General features: G+C 41.8%; 1 protein-coding gene across 1 annotated transcript in view; it reads right to left on the minus strand.

The window, feature by feature from the left end:
- FNDC3B (fibronectin type III domain containing 3B) overlaps positions 1–14,509 on the minus strand; it is a 182,610-nt gene that overhangs the window by 37,713 nt on the left and 130,388 nt on the right. The window contains exons 10-17 of the mRNA XM_019007844.1: positions 14,107–14,245; positions 13,741–13,794; positions 6,051–6,175; positions 3,557–3,731; positions 2,796–2,882; positions 1,616–1,754; positions 1,265–1,336; positions 617–740 (exon numbers count right to left, since the gene is read on the minus strand). Of these exons, the coding sequence (XP_018863389.1) occupies positions 617–740; positions 1,265–1,336; positions 1,616–1,754; positions 2,796–2,882; positions 3,557–3,731; positions 6,051–6,175; positions 13,741–13,794; positions 14,107–14,245 (915 nt within the window). The remainder of the gene's footprint in view (positions 1–616; positions 741–1,264; positions 1,337–1,615; positions 1,755–2,795; positions 2,883–3,556; positions 3,732–6,050; positions 6,176–13,740; positions 13,795–14,106; positions 14,246–14,509) is intronic.

Below are 14,509 nucleotides of genomic sequence, written 5' to 3' on the forward strand. Positions count from 1 at the left end.
GATCACAGCTCAGTTATCCCTCTGGCACAACCACCCCTTTTAAAGTGAGCTGTGGCTACAGAGCAGCACAAGAAATTTCTTTACACCCATTGCTTCATTGAAATTTGTATAAACAGTAAAAGAGAGGAGATGCTATCAAGTACATTAGTACAAATACAATTTAAATCAAAGAGGAGAATTACAGGAATCAGGGTCTGAAAAAAGGAAGCCAAAAGCTTAAAGGATCCAGCCATATGAAAGATAATTGTTACAACAAACTACCTCTTTCTGCATCTCCAGTCAGTACAGGGTCAAGCACATAAGAGTCTGTGGCCTTTTTCAAGCAAGTGGCCACATCAGATAAACATGGTCTTTTCTAATGTAAATATAAACAACTACAGACTGGTTTTGCAGAAACCAAATCTCAACTAAATTGCAGCTTGCAGAAAAGAAAATTATGTACACATAGAAATCCAAAATTCAGCAACTTGCAGAATGAGATTGACTGCAATCAGTGTAGTTTTACTGTGCTACAGGGAAAACATTTCCCTTCTTTTGAAAGCAGAAATGTTTTACCAAAATTAGCAGATAAATCTCTGAAAAATATAAACCCAATAGCCCTTATTGTTAGATAATACCCACCTGACTGTGTCCACCAGTGCTGATACAGCATGCCCGGAGTTTATACAAAGTGCCTGGTTTCAAGTGAGTACAGGTGTATTCTGTAGCAGAGCCACTGTAGGCCACTTCCCACTGATTTGCTAAAAATAAGATATATCCAAGTTTAAAGATGTGGAAAGCAACACATTTAGCAGTGTCTAGGAGAAAGAAAAATCTTTAATGTGGTCTTCCACAAATTATGCATTTCGGGAAAATAATTACTATTACATGAATAATAACAATTACTATGAATGTTATTTCCCACTTGAAGACATAACACATAGACAGACATGCAAATACATACACTTACAGATCTAAATAATTATGAGTTTTCTAGATAATGTATAAATGTGCAAATATATGCACACAAATAAAAATAATTCTAGATTTAGCCATATGACCTAAAATTCTGTCATTATTCATAAAAAGAGGATACCTAAAAAACCCACTACAAAACCTCCCCAAAATCCAACCCCAGCTCACTCAGGAATCCTGCAAAGTACAAACCACTGTTTCAATAACATTATTAGTGTATTAATGATAATAACAATAATAACCTAAAGAGTCAGGATTCCATAGAGTAGCCACAGTGTTTTGAAATTGAGACAACTTGACTCAAGTTTACCTTCTGGGCTTCCTTGAGAAATCTCCAGCAGATACTTTAGGATTTCTGAACCACCATTATCCTGTGGAGGGTCTGAAAAAATAAGACAAAAATAGAAGTAAAAGATAACAAAACAATTACCAAACCTGTTTCTGATCCAGCTCCTTCTCCACAAACTCCTCCACATTAACTACACCAGGTTATTTGCAGCAGGAGTGGGTAACAATATTTTCAGCATGAATCAGATAAAGGCTGCTGGATAATGATGATCCAAACAAAATGTGTGGAAAAAGCACTGAAAGAGAAGTTGTGTGGAGGTTTGCCCCATTAATAAAGGAAGCAGCTGGAATGAAGCAACCTGAGCTGGCTTACCCCACTTCACACTAAAGCCATGAGATGTTATTGGCCCCTTGATCACAGGTCTGGTTGGAGGTCCTGGCCTGTCTGGGCTGGTTGTGCAGACCAACACTTCGCTGGGAGAACTCTTCCCTTCCACATTGGAAGCAAACAGCTGAAACAAAACCACAACCAGTTTGCCCTTGTTTACTGCAAGTGCTTTTCTGGCAGTTCTGCATGGGACTTCTTTCAGTAATTGCACAAATGTCACCAAACTGGAAAGTATGTCACATCCCAAAGTGTGTGGGATTCTAATAACAGATATTAGATTGTCATGATGTTTCTTTATAAATCACAGAGATTTCTTCCTCTCCTTCCATCAGCAACAGATCATGACATGTTTGCAATAAAAGCAGTGCTGGTTTTCTCTTTAAAGAAAAAGTCATCTTTTTTAAATAACTGTGTCAATTTGCAGTATTTTTCTCATAAGATAAAAATAAGAAAACTGTAACAATAACTTTGCTGGTTTTGTTTTGGAGATATTTCTAACTGCAATTTACAACAAAGTAATTCAGAGTATCAGTAATCACACAATCAAAAGTCAGATCAAAGTTGTGCCTGTAGCCAGTGACATCAGGCTACAGATTTGCTCTGGTATCAATGCAGATTTGTAAAATACATGTCTCACCTGAAAACAGGGCTGCAAAGCAGCACTAAGGGTTCTCTTCTCTCACCAGCCACAGCAGCCTTTACAACACTAAAAGGCATCGTCTCAGAGCAACAACACAAAAACTTCCCAATTCTTTGGGTAGTTCAGGAAGCTTCACAAGGTCCCAGAGAGCAGGAAAAGAGCATTCCCTGTGAGGGTGGTGAGGCCCCAGCACAGGCTGCTCAGAGAGGCTGTGAATGCCCCATGGGCAGAAGTGTTCAAGGCCAGGTTGGATGGGGCTTGGAGCTCCCTGGTCTAGTGGAAGGTTTCCCTGTCCACAGCAGGAGGGTTGGAATCAGGTGCTTTTCCAACCCAAACCATGACTCCATGATTTTTTTTCTTTTTGTTGCTCCTTTTTTGACTCCTCCCAAGACCTAAAGAAGCCAGGTGTTGGCCTCACACACAGCCTCTGGCCACCTCCAGAGGGACACCACACTCTGGGTGGCACATCTTGGAAAAAACCCAAAACAGAAAGCACTACACAATGACAAGAGGAAAAAACTTTACCCTGAATTTATACTGTGTGCTTCTTCTGAGATTCTTCACAGTACAGGCTTGCTCCTCTCCAGTGTACTTTGGGTGAAACACACTATCCTAAAAAAATATAAAACCAAACAAATTCTCATAACTGAGGAAGCTGAGAAAGCGTTCCTTGTGTTAGTCTGTACCTACAACACGTTATAGCAAAGGGGCTTTAGAGGTGAGTGCCTTTTAAAAAAAGAAAAAAACACAAGAAAAACCCTTACATATTTTATTATATAAAATATAATAAGATTATTATTATACTACTATAATACTACTATTATTATTTTTATTATACTACTATACTACTAGTTTTAAACTACAAGGCCATAATACTTTTTCTTTAGAAGAAACAAGTTGCAGCTGCCCTGGATAATGTAATTTTGCTGCAAAATAAGCACAGAACCAATCCTGGCAGTTTAATCTCCTACACAACTGGAAGTGAGAGATGACAGAAGACAAACCCACCAAGGAGCAGCCAGGAGGACATGGCAGATTGACCTAGCTAAGGACAAGCTGCCCTGTATCTCACAGATTCCTGTGTGGCTTTGTAAGTAATCACAGATGACAGCAGAGATTTTTAGCTAAGGATTCCTAATTCTGCTGTGCAGCAGAGCAAATCACACAGCTCCACCCTGCCAAGTACCCAGTACTCCTGGAAGGCCCTCCAAAGCTGCAGCCCATGCTGCTTCTCAGTCATCTCCAATTAATAAATCAAAACTCAGCTTAAGCAACACAGTACTTACATTATCTTCTTCCTGAATTTCCAGGGTGTAGGAAATCACTTCCTCTGGTGTGCATCCTTCTACTTTATTCCACTGCAATGAGATCCACGTCACGCCAGCTCGAATGAGCCGTGGTGCACAAGGGGTCTGAGGAATATTGCCTGCAGTGTAGCAAACCACCTCCTGGCTGTACCCACTGCTCAGAGACAGAGCAGAGAGAGAGGAATATTAAAAACCAACAAACAAACCTCCAATCCCCCCACTTCCAAACAAAGAAACAAAGCAAACAAAAAAAACAAAACAAAACATAAACAAACAAAACCCCCAAACAAAAAAATACCCACAAAAACACAAAGCTAAAGAAACCTAAACCTCAATCTACTTAGAGAAGTATTTCACATTTTCAAAAGATTTGGACAAAGTTCAAATTTCTCAGGTGGAAAAGATGAACACCCAGTTAGGAAATGCCAGAACTAAGAATAGAAAAAAATGCAGGATAAATGTGTCTCTCAGTCATTTTTACAGATCTCACCACAATAACACTGGAAATACATGAATTCCTAAAATTATTAACGTGATATTAACTGTGGAGGAAAACCTCACTTAACAAAGGGGAGCTAAAATATAGGGAATAAAGCCTCAAGTGTTCAACTTTTGGATGGTGAACCTGACATGTGGAGTATACGTTTTCTATACTCTGATCAAGTTTTCAATGGAAGGTGACATTCTTGCAATTCTTTTTAAGTCTTTTTCCAAAGTACAACACATATTTTGTGCCTTTGTCGTGGTTTTAAAAAAGTCACATCCTGAACTTAACACACAGAAAAAGCTAAATCTCCTTACTCCAAATCTTCTTTCTCAAAAATAAACTATTTAGTGAAATACACTTATATTTAAATAAACCACCTAAAACTAAAACCCAAACAAGACAAAAATCAGCATACATGCTAAGTCCACAAGCATTACAACAAACCAAAACCATCTCATGACATGAAGTGTAAGAGGACATTATCATCCTTTTATTTTGAGTGCTGTCTATAAAAGTAAGGCACGTGTTGCTGGTGCTTATCTCACAGATTAGCACAGAGCAGCTGACCATAAATAGTTTTTAGCTCACTCCTTCCTTAATAGCCTGAGGGGAGAGAAAAAAGGGAGAAAGAACACCAAAAAAAAAAACCCAACAAAAGGCCCCCAGAACAGACAAACAAACAAGCAAAAAAAAACCAACAAAACCCAACAAAAGAAAGAAAAAGAAAAAAAAAAAGAGAAAAAAAAAAAGAGGGGGAGTGGGGGATGAAGATATTTTAAAAATCTGGAATCTGACAAAGAAATGTGATGCCAGAACTGAGAACTCTGCACAAACCCAATTCCCTTCCAGTTACACTCAGCAGCTCCAGCTCAGCCCCCCCCTTTCTCTCCACAGTGAGTATTATTTCAATGGGGAGAGAATTAATCTTGCAAGAAGCTGGGAAAAGGGACTCTGTGCACACATGAGTGATCTCAGTCCATGTCAGGGAAAACACAGAAACATGAATAAAGCAGCTTTCTAAAGCTATAAATTACTGTGAGGCTTGTGTTTTAGAAGAGAGAACAATGCAGGAGTCTCCCTCCACAAAACACATTGTTATATACCACTGGTGTTTCTTTTGTGTCCTTGTAATAATGATTAGATCCTGTTTAGCTAAGCAGGACAATAAAGGAGTACACAAGGGCACTGGATGTTTGGCTTCTTCACAACTAAACCTTTCCTGGCCTGCTCTGCTTGCCTGAGCATGGGAGCACGCACTGTCCCTGCAGCACAACGTCTCTCTGGGCACATTCTGCCCCTCAGATACAGAATATTTCATCCTAGTGCTCCCTAGCAGCTCCCAGATGATTGAACTAAGTCTGATTTCTCTCCTATCTTCATGTGAGCACATCAGTTTGTGTGCAAGGAAAAGCAGAAGCTAAACCCTATCATTCAGTGCCTTGGAAGTGCCTGTCCTCTCTCAGCCCTGCCTGTCTCTCCCTTCTTTCCCACCCCATCAGCCAGCCCTGCCAGTCCTGAAGAAGGAAGGGACTGTACTGCTGAAAAGAGACAGAAGGGCTTTGCTTTAAACCAGAAAAATAAATATATCAAGATTCCTTTCAAAATCTGTAACTCAACTTCCCCTTGCTTGTTTTTCTTGGTTCACAGAGGTCCCTAGTGGGAATTTTACATAACAGATGTATTCTTTCTGTATTAGGAATAGACCACAAAACACCATTTAACACCTCAAAAGAAGCCTATCTGCTTAGGCTGATCTCATCATGCTGAAGGTACACAGCAATTCCCTGGGAGGTGAAGGATATCACCAAGGAAAGCATGACTTTCCTTGAAGCATTAATAACACAGCAAATGTCAGATACCTAACCTGAAACCATGAAGAGAAAAGAAACAAAAATCCCCCAGAAATTCCTCTTTATGCTGGCATTGATAGGTAAACTTTTCAAGCACCACTTTTTCTCAATAAAGTGTGCACCCTGAGGCACTCACCTAGTACCGATGTCATTCTGGGCCGCCAGCCGGAAGGTGTAACCCAAAGCCGGGCACAGCTTGGTCAGCTTGCAGTGCTTCTGGCTCCCAAAGTAACATTCTCTGAAACCACTGTTCCTCTTTCCCTAGAAAGAGAGAAATCTGTAATCAGATCACCATGAAACAAAACCACGCCAGGCTCATTTGAAAAGGAGCTGCTAAATGATATCAGAATTAGATGTTTTCATAAAGGAAGCTGTGCAGGCACTGACAGCGCTGCTGTGCTCTGAAAATCACACAGATCAGCAGAGTCTGCCAGCTGTCAGACCCCTCCTCTTCTCACCTTCTTGTAGCTGTGAGATGTGTCTACAGCCCCAGCTTGAAGAGCAATTTATCCCACTCACAACAAAAAGTGGGAAAATGATGAATGAACTGAATCTCTGAATCTCCCCGAGCACAGGCAAGGTGCAGCCAACATTTCTCTGCAAGCACTGTCCTCCTCCACACGTGCATCCCTGGCTGGGATTGTTTCAGGAATTCCCTATCCCACAAGAGGGCTCTCTCTCCCCACGGTCCAGCACGGCCACAGCCAGTGGGACAAGCTGGGTGTGACCTTTCCTGTGCTCTCCGGGGCAAAATTCACCCATCCCAGAGGAACATTCACCGTGCCAGGTCCTGCAGCCACCCCACTGCCCGGAGCACACGGCATGGGATGAGTGAACAGGGTTTGCAGCTTTGCTGAGGAAGTTGCCTGCAGAGGGATGGTTTATGGGAGCTTCCCATCACCCTGACCTGGGGCAATGATCCATCCTGGCAAAGACAACACCAGGCAGCAGCCCAGGGGGTACTGAGATGCTTCTGCTGCTCCCAAATACTTCCTCAGGTACTGCTTTGTACCTCAGCACTCAGCACAAGGAAGCTCAGAAGTTCTCTCCCCCACCCCATCACATTTAAAACAAAAGCAAACCCTTATCAATCCACTCCAGCTTGGTACACCCTGGGGCAGAAATAAAGCTGAGCTGCTGCAGGACAGAGACCCTAAAGTAACAGGGAATATCTGGTGGACTCATTCTAAGCCACACATGGTAAACATCAGATTGAAATCTTTCAGGAGAAAGGACATGGACTGCTCAGCTCCTCATAAATAATATCTACCAGAACTGAAGCAGTTGAAAGGAGTTTTAATTTCAGTACTCAAATACAAAATGATTGGACAATTACACTATCAAGTACCCAAAAGCACACCAGAATGGAAGCCTGACAAAGCACATCCACGGGCTCCAGCATGTGCAGAATACAGGGTTATGCCCATCTCTGCAACTTCTTCTGACTGAAAAGCTCTGCTGAGCCATTTACTAGTTTTGCCACGTGTCTGTACAATTTTTAATTTTCATTTTACTGTTTACAGGGCCAACAGCCTCACCTGCTGTGCCTCCTTGGGCTCACTCTGCCCTCCCACACACTGCTCCTCCTCCACACCCAGAACATCACCACTAAAGATCTCAAAACACCTGAGTGGGACATGCATTTTTCACTGGCCCATTCTCCAGCCCCTGCCAATTTCTACTTCTCCCTCAGTCTGTGACACAGAAGGAAAAGCTCCCTGAAACGTTTGTAGTGTATCTCCAGAAGGTGTTTATCAGGCTAGAAGCAGCCACACACATCTCCAGCACAGCACAACAATGTGGAGGCACTGAGGGGACATTTAGCACGCTGGCAAACAGCCAGAACTTTTATTTACACAGTGGGAGCCTCCACTTGTTCTAGAACTCCTTTACACACAATCACCTTCAACTTCACCCACCTGCTCCAGCTGTAGCATTTCTGCACAGCTCAAATAAATTAAGGAGTGGAATTGGGAAAGAATCACGAAACCCAAAGCAGAAATGTTTTGTGAATGAGAAAACCTTTAGAGATCTAAAATCCCTAGCCATAGAGTGCTACCATAGAATTCCTAGCTAGAGTTCTATAATAGAATTTCTTTAGGACAAAAGTAACAGGTGAGCATACTTCTCAGCTCAGCAGTAATAAATTTAAAATGCAGACTATACAAAACCTAATTAGTAATCTTATGTTTTAGTAAAATATCCATTCATCAGTGCAGCACTACTAAAAATAGTTTTTTCCCCCTATGCAAACTCTTTTTTACAGGTTGAGTTGCCTTAAACTAATTTTTCCTCAACTCTTTAATGACTTCACAGCTTATAAATAACTGAAAACATTTAATTTTTTTTTTTTTGGATTTCTGTTTAAGAATGCTTTTTTAAAAAATGATTTTCCTCTGCTGTTTTTCCAAGAGGACAAAGTGACCAATTACCAAGCATGTGGTTAATAAAATAATGCTGGCAAAATAGGGAAATCATGGAAAATCTCACCTATAGCACAATTCCTGAACTGAGAGCAATGGGCCAAGCAAACTCCATTTATCAGCCTGGCTGGTTAAAACTTTGCCAAGATTGCCAAACATTTAAGGTATCCTTAACTTTATAACAGTACAAACCCTGATAGTGTATATATTCCTCTTCTAGAACTGCTATTGTACATTCCCCAGACTCACTCAGAGACCAACTGGTATTCAGATTACTCAGACTGGCTGGTATTTTGGATTCTATTGGCACTAATTGGAGAGGCTGGCCGATATTTCTAATTATCCTGGCATTAATAGCCTGGAAATAGCCTCTCCGCTCCTGCTCTCCCAAGATTTATGAAAGCACTAATGCTGGCATAATTATAGACAGGAACAACTGGCAGGCTGGTACTGGCTGCCACCCAAGAGTCTTACAGCTTTCCCAGAATCCTTCTCCTATTCTTTGTACACTCGGCATCCAAGTTTTTAATCCTTCAAATAATGTTTCGTAAATTGCTTAAAATACACTGTATCATTTCTGCAAGTATTTGTAATCCCCAGATTTCAGAGGGAGAGCGCTGTTGGACTTCCCCAGCCTGGGGATGTCTTCTCCTGCCTTCTCCAGCCTGAGCTCCCCCTTCTTCTCCAGGACAGCCCACCCTGTGATGGACCATCACTGTCTGAGGAAACAAGGACAATTCAGCTCCACACAGCCATTCTAAATTGCACAATGCTCCAACACAGTGTTTAAACACAATTAAGACCTCTGCCTGCTATTTCAGCAATATTTCAAGCTGCACACTCACTTAACACAGGGTGTTTGATTGTCTTTGGAGAGTGTATTTATTGAAGAAGGGATTTGAGGTTGGAAATTGGTTTTGTTGACTGAGTTCCCTGCAGCAGATCCAGTAAATAAACACAAAAGGAGGAAGGGGCCACTGCAGGTACAGCAGTGCTGGAATAGAGCAAAGTCCTGCACAAGACCTCCCTGCACAGGGCTGAAGCAAAGCTCGGTGCCACATCTGTGAGCAGGATGCAGGACTGACATCTGCTGTGGCCACACCAGCATCGGCTGCTGTGTTTGGGTCGTGTTGGCAATAAAAAGGAACAGACTGAAATTCAATCTGACACAGAGCTGTGGAGCAAACTGTCAACAATTAGTGTAACACACCCTCAGATCTCTGCAAAGCATTTACTGTGCCAGTTACGCAAGGAACTGAATTTTCTCTATACACAAACACTTAGAAGGCAGCAAAGGACTTACAAAACATCCCTAAATTATACATAAACCCCAATTTTATCCAAAGCTCTCCTCTTGCATGTCTCACAAGAGTGGCACAGCCACAGAACAAACTCAGAGGGCAGGTAAGTGAACAAACAGAGAGCTCCCTGTACCCAGCTCTGGTGGATCATCACTGAGATGCCTGGCTCAGATTATCAGCTGCTATAAACAAGCAAATCCCTGATACCTCAAGGAATTTAAAACTTTGTGGCCGAACAAAATTATCCCCGTTTATCTCGATGTAAACTTAATAATTAACTACCCATCATCAAATCATTAAATAGTGTGGTATTGTATCAGTCTCTCTCTCTCAAGTAAATTAAAATGAGCTGCTTACTGGATAAGAATTAAAGCTGCTTTGAGTTCTACACAGAGCAGGGACACACACTTGGTGAGAGGGATGTCCTTGTGTCTGGCTTAGGAACATTCCTGCCCTTTCCCATCCAGAATGAATAGGATCCTCTCGCTATCCATATACACAAGAGAAACATTTATTTACCACCACTTAATCGCACAACGAGCATTTCACATCTAATTAGTAACAAAGGCCTGGTTCTTACAGCAGTGCCAGCAGCATTTTTCAATGCAGTTACAGTTTACTGATTTTCATGAATGCTGGCATCAGGGAAAGCATCACCTCCTTTTCAGTCATGTTTTCTGTTGGTATATTTTTAATGCTGTTTTTTCCCCGATTAGCTTTTTGCTTACCCTGAAAAAATCAATCCTGGCACCGTGTCATCAATTGATTAGTTGAAATTTATAAGTTCAAAGTTCATAGCAAAAGAGCCAGAAGGTGAAGTTTTCCTTAATTACTGATTTTAACTGATTTTTTTGCCAGACAACTAATGCACCTGTGGTGCAAGCCCACATAGGAACCTGTGGTTCCAATCCAAATGAATTCCAGAATATTTGAGACAGGGGCTGGTCCTTACTTCTTCAGAGTGAGTGGAAATTTTCCTAGGGTACACCCAGTGTATCTGAGTGACAATTTGCTGATCTTTTACTCTCCTATTGAAGAATTAAGTGTCCTTCATGGTTATATCTATTTTAAGAGATAACAGTTTATTAGCAAGGTACTACAACTCTAATTCCAAGACTTGGATCAGTAGAGTGAAAGCATTTGTGTTTGCTAACTAAACATGTAGCACCAGTTGCATTACAAACAGTTTAATCCAAACTGGGATAGAAAAACATAGGATAACTGGAATAGCTTTATGTACTGATAATCTTTCAGAGTCTGCAGGTCAGGAAAAATCCTAAATCTCACAACTAAACTGAAGCAGCAGCTGGGTAGGGCTGGCACAGTAATATATTAAGCAGTATAACATTCTAGAATTTCCCACCTCCCCTAATCCTGGGGCTGTAAGCACAGAGCTGCTGCTGCTTTACAGCCACAATTTGTTTCTGCACATTCAAGTGATGCCACCTACACTCCTGGTGGCACTCTGGATGCTACAGACTGCACCTCTGCCCCATAAAAACAGGAGAACCAGATGAGATTCTGCTGAGCATCTGACACACTCTGAGATCTGAGCTGTCCCACAGACAGACAGACATCAGTGATTCCCCAGCTGGGAGCACAAAGGGGCTGCAGGAGCCCCTCTCTTGGAAGGTAATAACTCTGCTTGAGCTGGGGGAACACACTGATGACTGGGACACAGCTGGAAGTGTTGGCCTGGATGCCTCCACCACTCTCCACACCTTCCATGCCTGATGCCAGCTTTGTTTCCAGAGCCTGAGCTGCAGCCTTTGCAAAAGAGCCTTCCAGGACCTGTGTGCCTGAGTGTGGCGAGGGCTTTCCACACCATTCTTTCCTAGGAAGGGGCTCAACTTCCTAGGCAGGCTGCAACTTTAGGGTGTTTTTCCACCTTTATCATCTGACAGATTTCTTGCTCTCTGCTCTTGCAAAGCCCTCTCTGCTTTGCAGCCACAATTTAATTTCCTTCTGATCGCTGATTTCCCTGTGCTTATATTTTATCCTGTGCCTCACAGCTAATGAATGCTGCTCTAGCTGAGATCTGGCAGCGTGTTCAGTGTTGCCTGGCAAGCCTTCTCCCGTGCCTTGATGTATGTATTCCTTGATTTCACCAGGACACAGTGTGGCCTTGTGGGGAAGGCAGTGCTTTTGCTTACGTGGAGTTTACACAACCAAGCTACGGGGAGCTGCAAGTGAATTCTCTTTTGTAGCAGGGTGCCATAATTCCAGGAGCTAAATGCACTTCCCAGGCACGACCTGCCACATGGAGAAGTGAGTGCAGCAGCCTGCCAGCTCACCACTGCATGTGATGAGGCTCCTGCAAACCCAGGCAGAGCCAGCCTGCATCTTCAGACTTCTCCTTTCACAAGCTTTAATAGCAGGATTTAATTTCAGTGGCTTAAAGTTGCATTTCTGTCTCTTATCAGACAAAAAAAAATTTAGAGAAGCTACACCTGTGGCATTAACTGTCTCAGAACCACAGCTACATTTCAGCCAGGAGTCCTGTCAAACCATTGGAGATGTACCAAATTAATTTGTGCAGGGCCATTATTCTTTCATCTGTGCTGGCTAGCTACCCATTATAATCTCAGATTTCAGGGCTGTTACTGAGAAAACAAGGTAATTAAAACAGATAGACAAAGGGAATCTGGATGCCTTCATTTTTCCCATTGGTAGCTGAACTACCCTAAACCAAACTACTTTTGCTCTGTGAAAAATGGGTGTCATAACCATTCTTTCTAAAGACAAAACTCTTAGCAAATATTTGAAAGTCAGGAGGATTTTAGAATTGCCATATATATATATATATATATATCCAAAATTATGATTAAGCTCCATGTAGTCAAAATTAACATTACAGTATTTGCACTCTATTAATTATCTGCTGATGGTCCTTCTTCTGACAGAACCTTCTGTTGCCTCCCTTTCCTTTGCAGGCTGGAATCATCCACTGCTTTGTGCTGCTCTGTTCCTTCAGCTCCAAGTTACTGGAAGCTTTGGAAGAAATCACAAGTGCACAATCAAGGTGCCATGGGTCTAACAGGATCATCCTGGCCCATCCTTTTGGAGAAATCTCTTTCCCCTTTTTCCCTTCTTCAGTGACAACCTTTGGCTTTCCAGGTGCAGAGGAACAGCAAATCATTCTGAAGTTATTGTTCAACTTCAGTTCAGGTTCTGAGGGTTCCACATCATGCAGACCCCACTAGCTGTGACAGTGCAAACAGTAAATATTTGCACAGTGAGTGGTTCCAAACACCCAACATGTAGCAGAACAAGCAGGGAATGTGTTACTAATGCCATGGTGGAAAACTATTCATAACAGAATACTCCCTTTAGAATATTTTTAGAATACAAAAGTCCTCAAGAGATGTTTCTCAGACTTTACAACTGAACACCGTTTCACACCCTTCATTTCCCAACTCATGACTTTTATTTACATGTTGTCCAAGCCCTTTCTGTCAGCCAGTATTTATTCTTTTCTTTCAGAGATAATACTCACTGACTCATGCTTTCAGCAGAAATATGGCTTGCACAAAGGAAAGGGGAAATTAGGGGACAGAGGGAGGACCCACATGAACACACCTCCAACAAATCCTGCACATCATCTGTCAGGGCACTCTCCCAACAGCCCAGTGCTCACTAACCATGGAAGATATTTAGGAGAAAAAATATTTCCTTTTGTGTCTGGAAGGGTGCTAATTACCACTATACAAAGGACACGTATTTCGACCCCGAGTACATTCTCTGTAGACAGGTCTACATGACAATAGAAGTTATCATGTTCTATCATGAACAGAACTGTAAGATACATCACAAGTAATTAAATAGTAAGGAATGCTAATTAAGAAATGAAGTACACCAAATGAGTGATAAAAGATTTCAAGGGTACAGAAACAGAACATTTTCTCTATACAAAATACACTGAACAGAAAGTTTTCCCCCAGCTGCCTTTTTCACCTTTCCAACTCTTTACCTAATGCCATCAGGATTTCATTTTCCTTTTTCTACTTTCTCCTGCATCTAATGACTTTTCTTTACTCAGCAAATCCTTGTAAAGTCTGAGTGCCATTTATTTGTGTATTTATTTCAACTAGTTACTACTTACCTCATCCCATTCCAGAAGGTAGCTGGTGATTTTTGAACCATTATCAATGGGTGCCTATGAACAAAATAAACAAAAGGTGTTTTGGGGAATAAGAGAAAACAGCTTCACCTCCCCCAGGCAAATGACTACATTTTCAAGTGAAACCAAAGTTCTGCACGTGGCTTGGCAACCCCTTAACGAATGCTGGGAAGACGCTGGACATAATGAAACACATACATTTTAAAAGTCAAGTTGGTGCACAGGAAGGGATTTGTCAGAGTACAGCAAGTTCAAGTCCCTTACTGAAAAATGACTGTCTCAGCTTTCAATTATTTCCAGCATTTATGCTCACTGTCAGTATTTTCCCCCAAACCAAGAGTTACCTACCTTCCACTGTAAGGTTAAGGAGCTTTTGGTCCTGTGCGAGGATTTGGGTGGGAAGGGACACTCTGGTGCTGAGCTGTGAGTGGTGAAGCTTACTGGCTCTGAGCAGGATCCCTTTACTGAGTTGTACATTGCATATACCCTAGAAACAGTATTCAAATGGGTTATAAATGTGCTGACAGTTACAGTGGCACCACCTCACCCACAGTATTTGACCACCAAAGCACCCAGGGTACCATCCACTAATGACAGACCTATCACAGACCAATGGCTATCCCTCACCTATACAAGAATGCAAAATAAAAAAAAGGAATTACAGCAGAGGAGGAACAGTGTTTTGTGCAAATATTCCCACAGACCCCTGAGTTATCTTCATTATAATTTCTTTCCACCAGTATTTCCTTGC

This window comes from Parus major, chromosome 9 (genome assembly GCF_001522545.3).
Source record: "Parus major isolate Abel chromosome 9, Parus_major1.1, whole genome shotgun sequence".
Classification (NCBI taxonomy): domain Eukaryota; kingdom Metazoa; phylum Chordata; class Aves; order Passeriformes; family Paridae; genus Parus; species Parus major.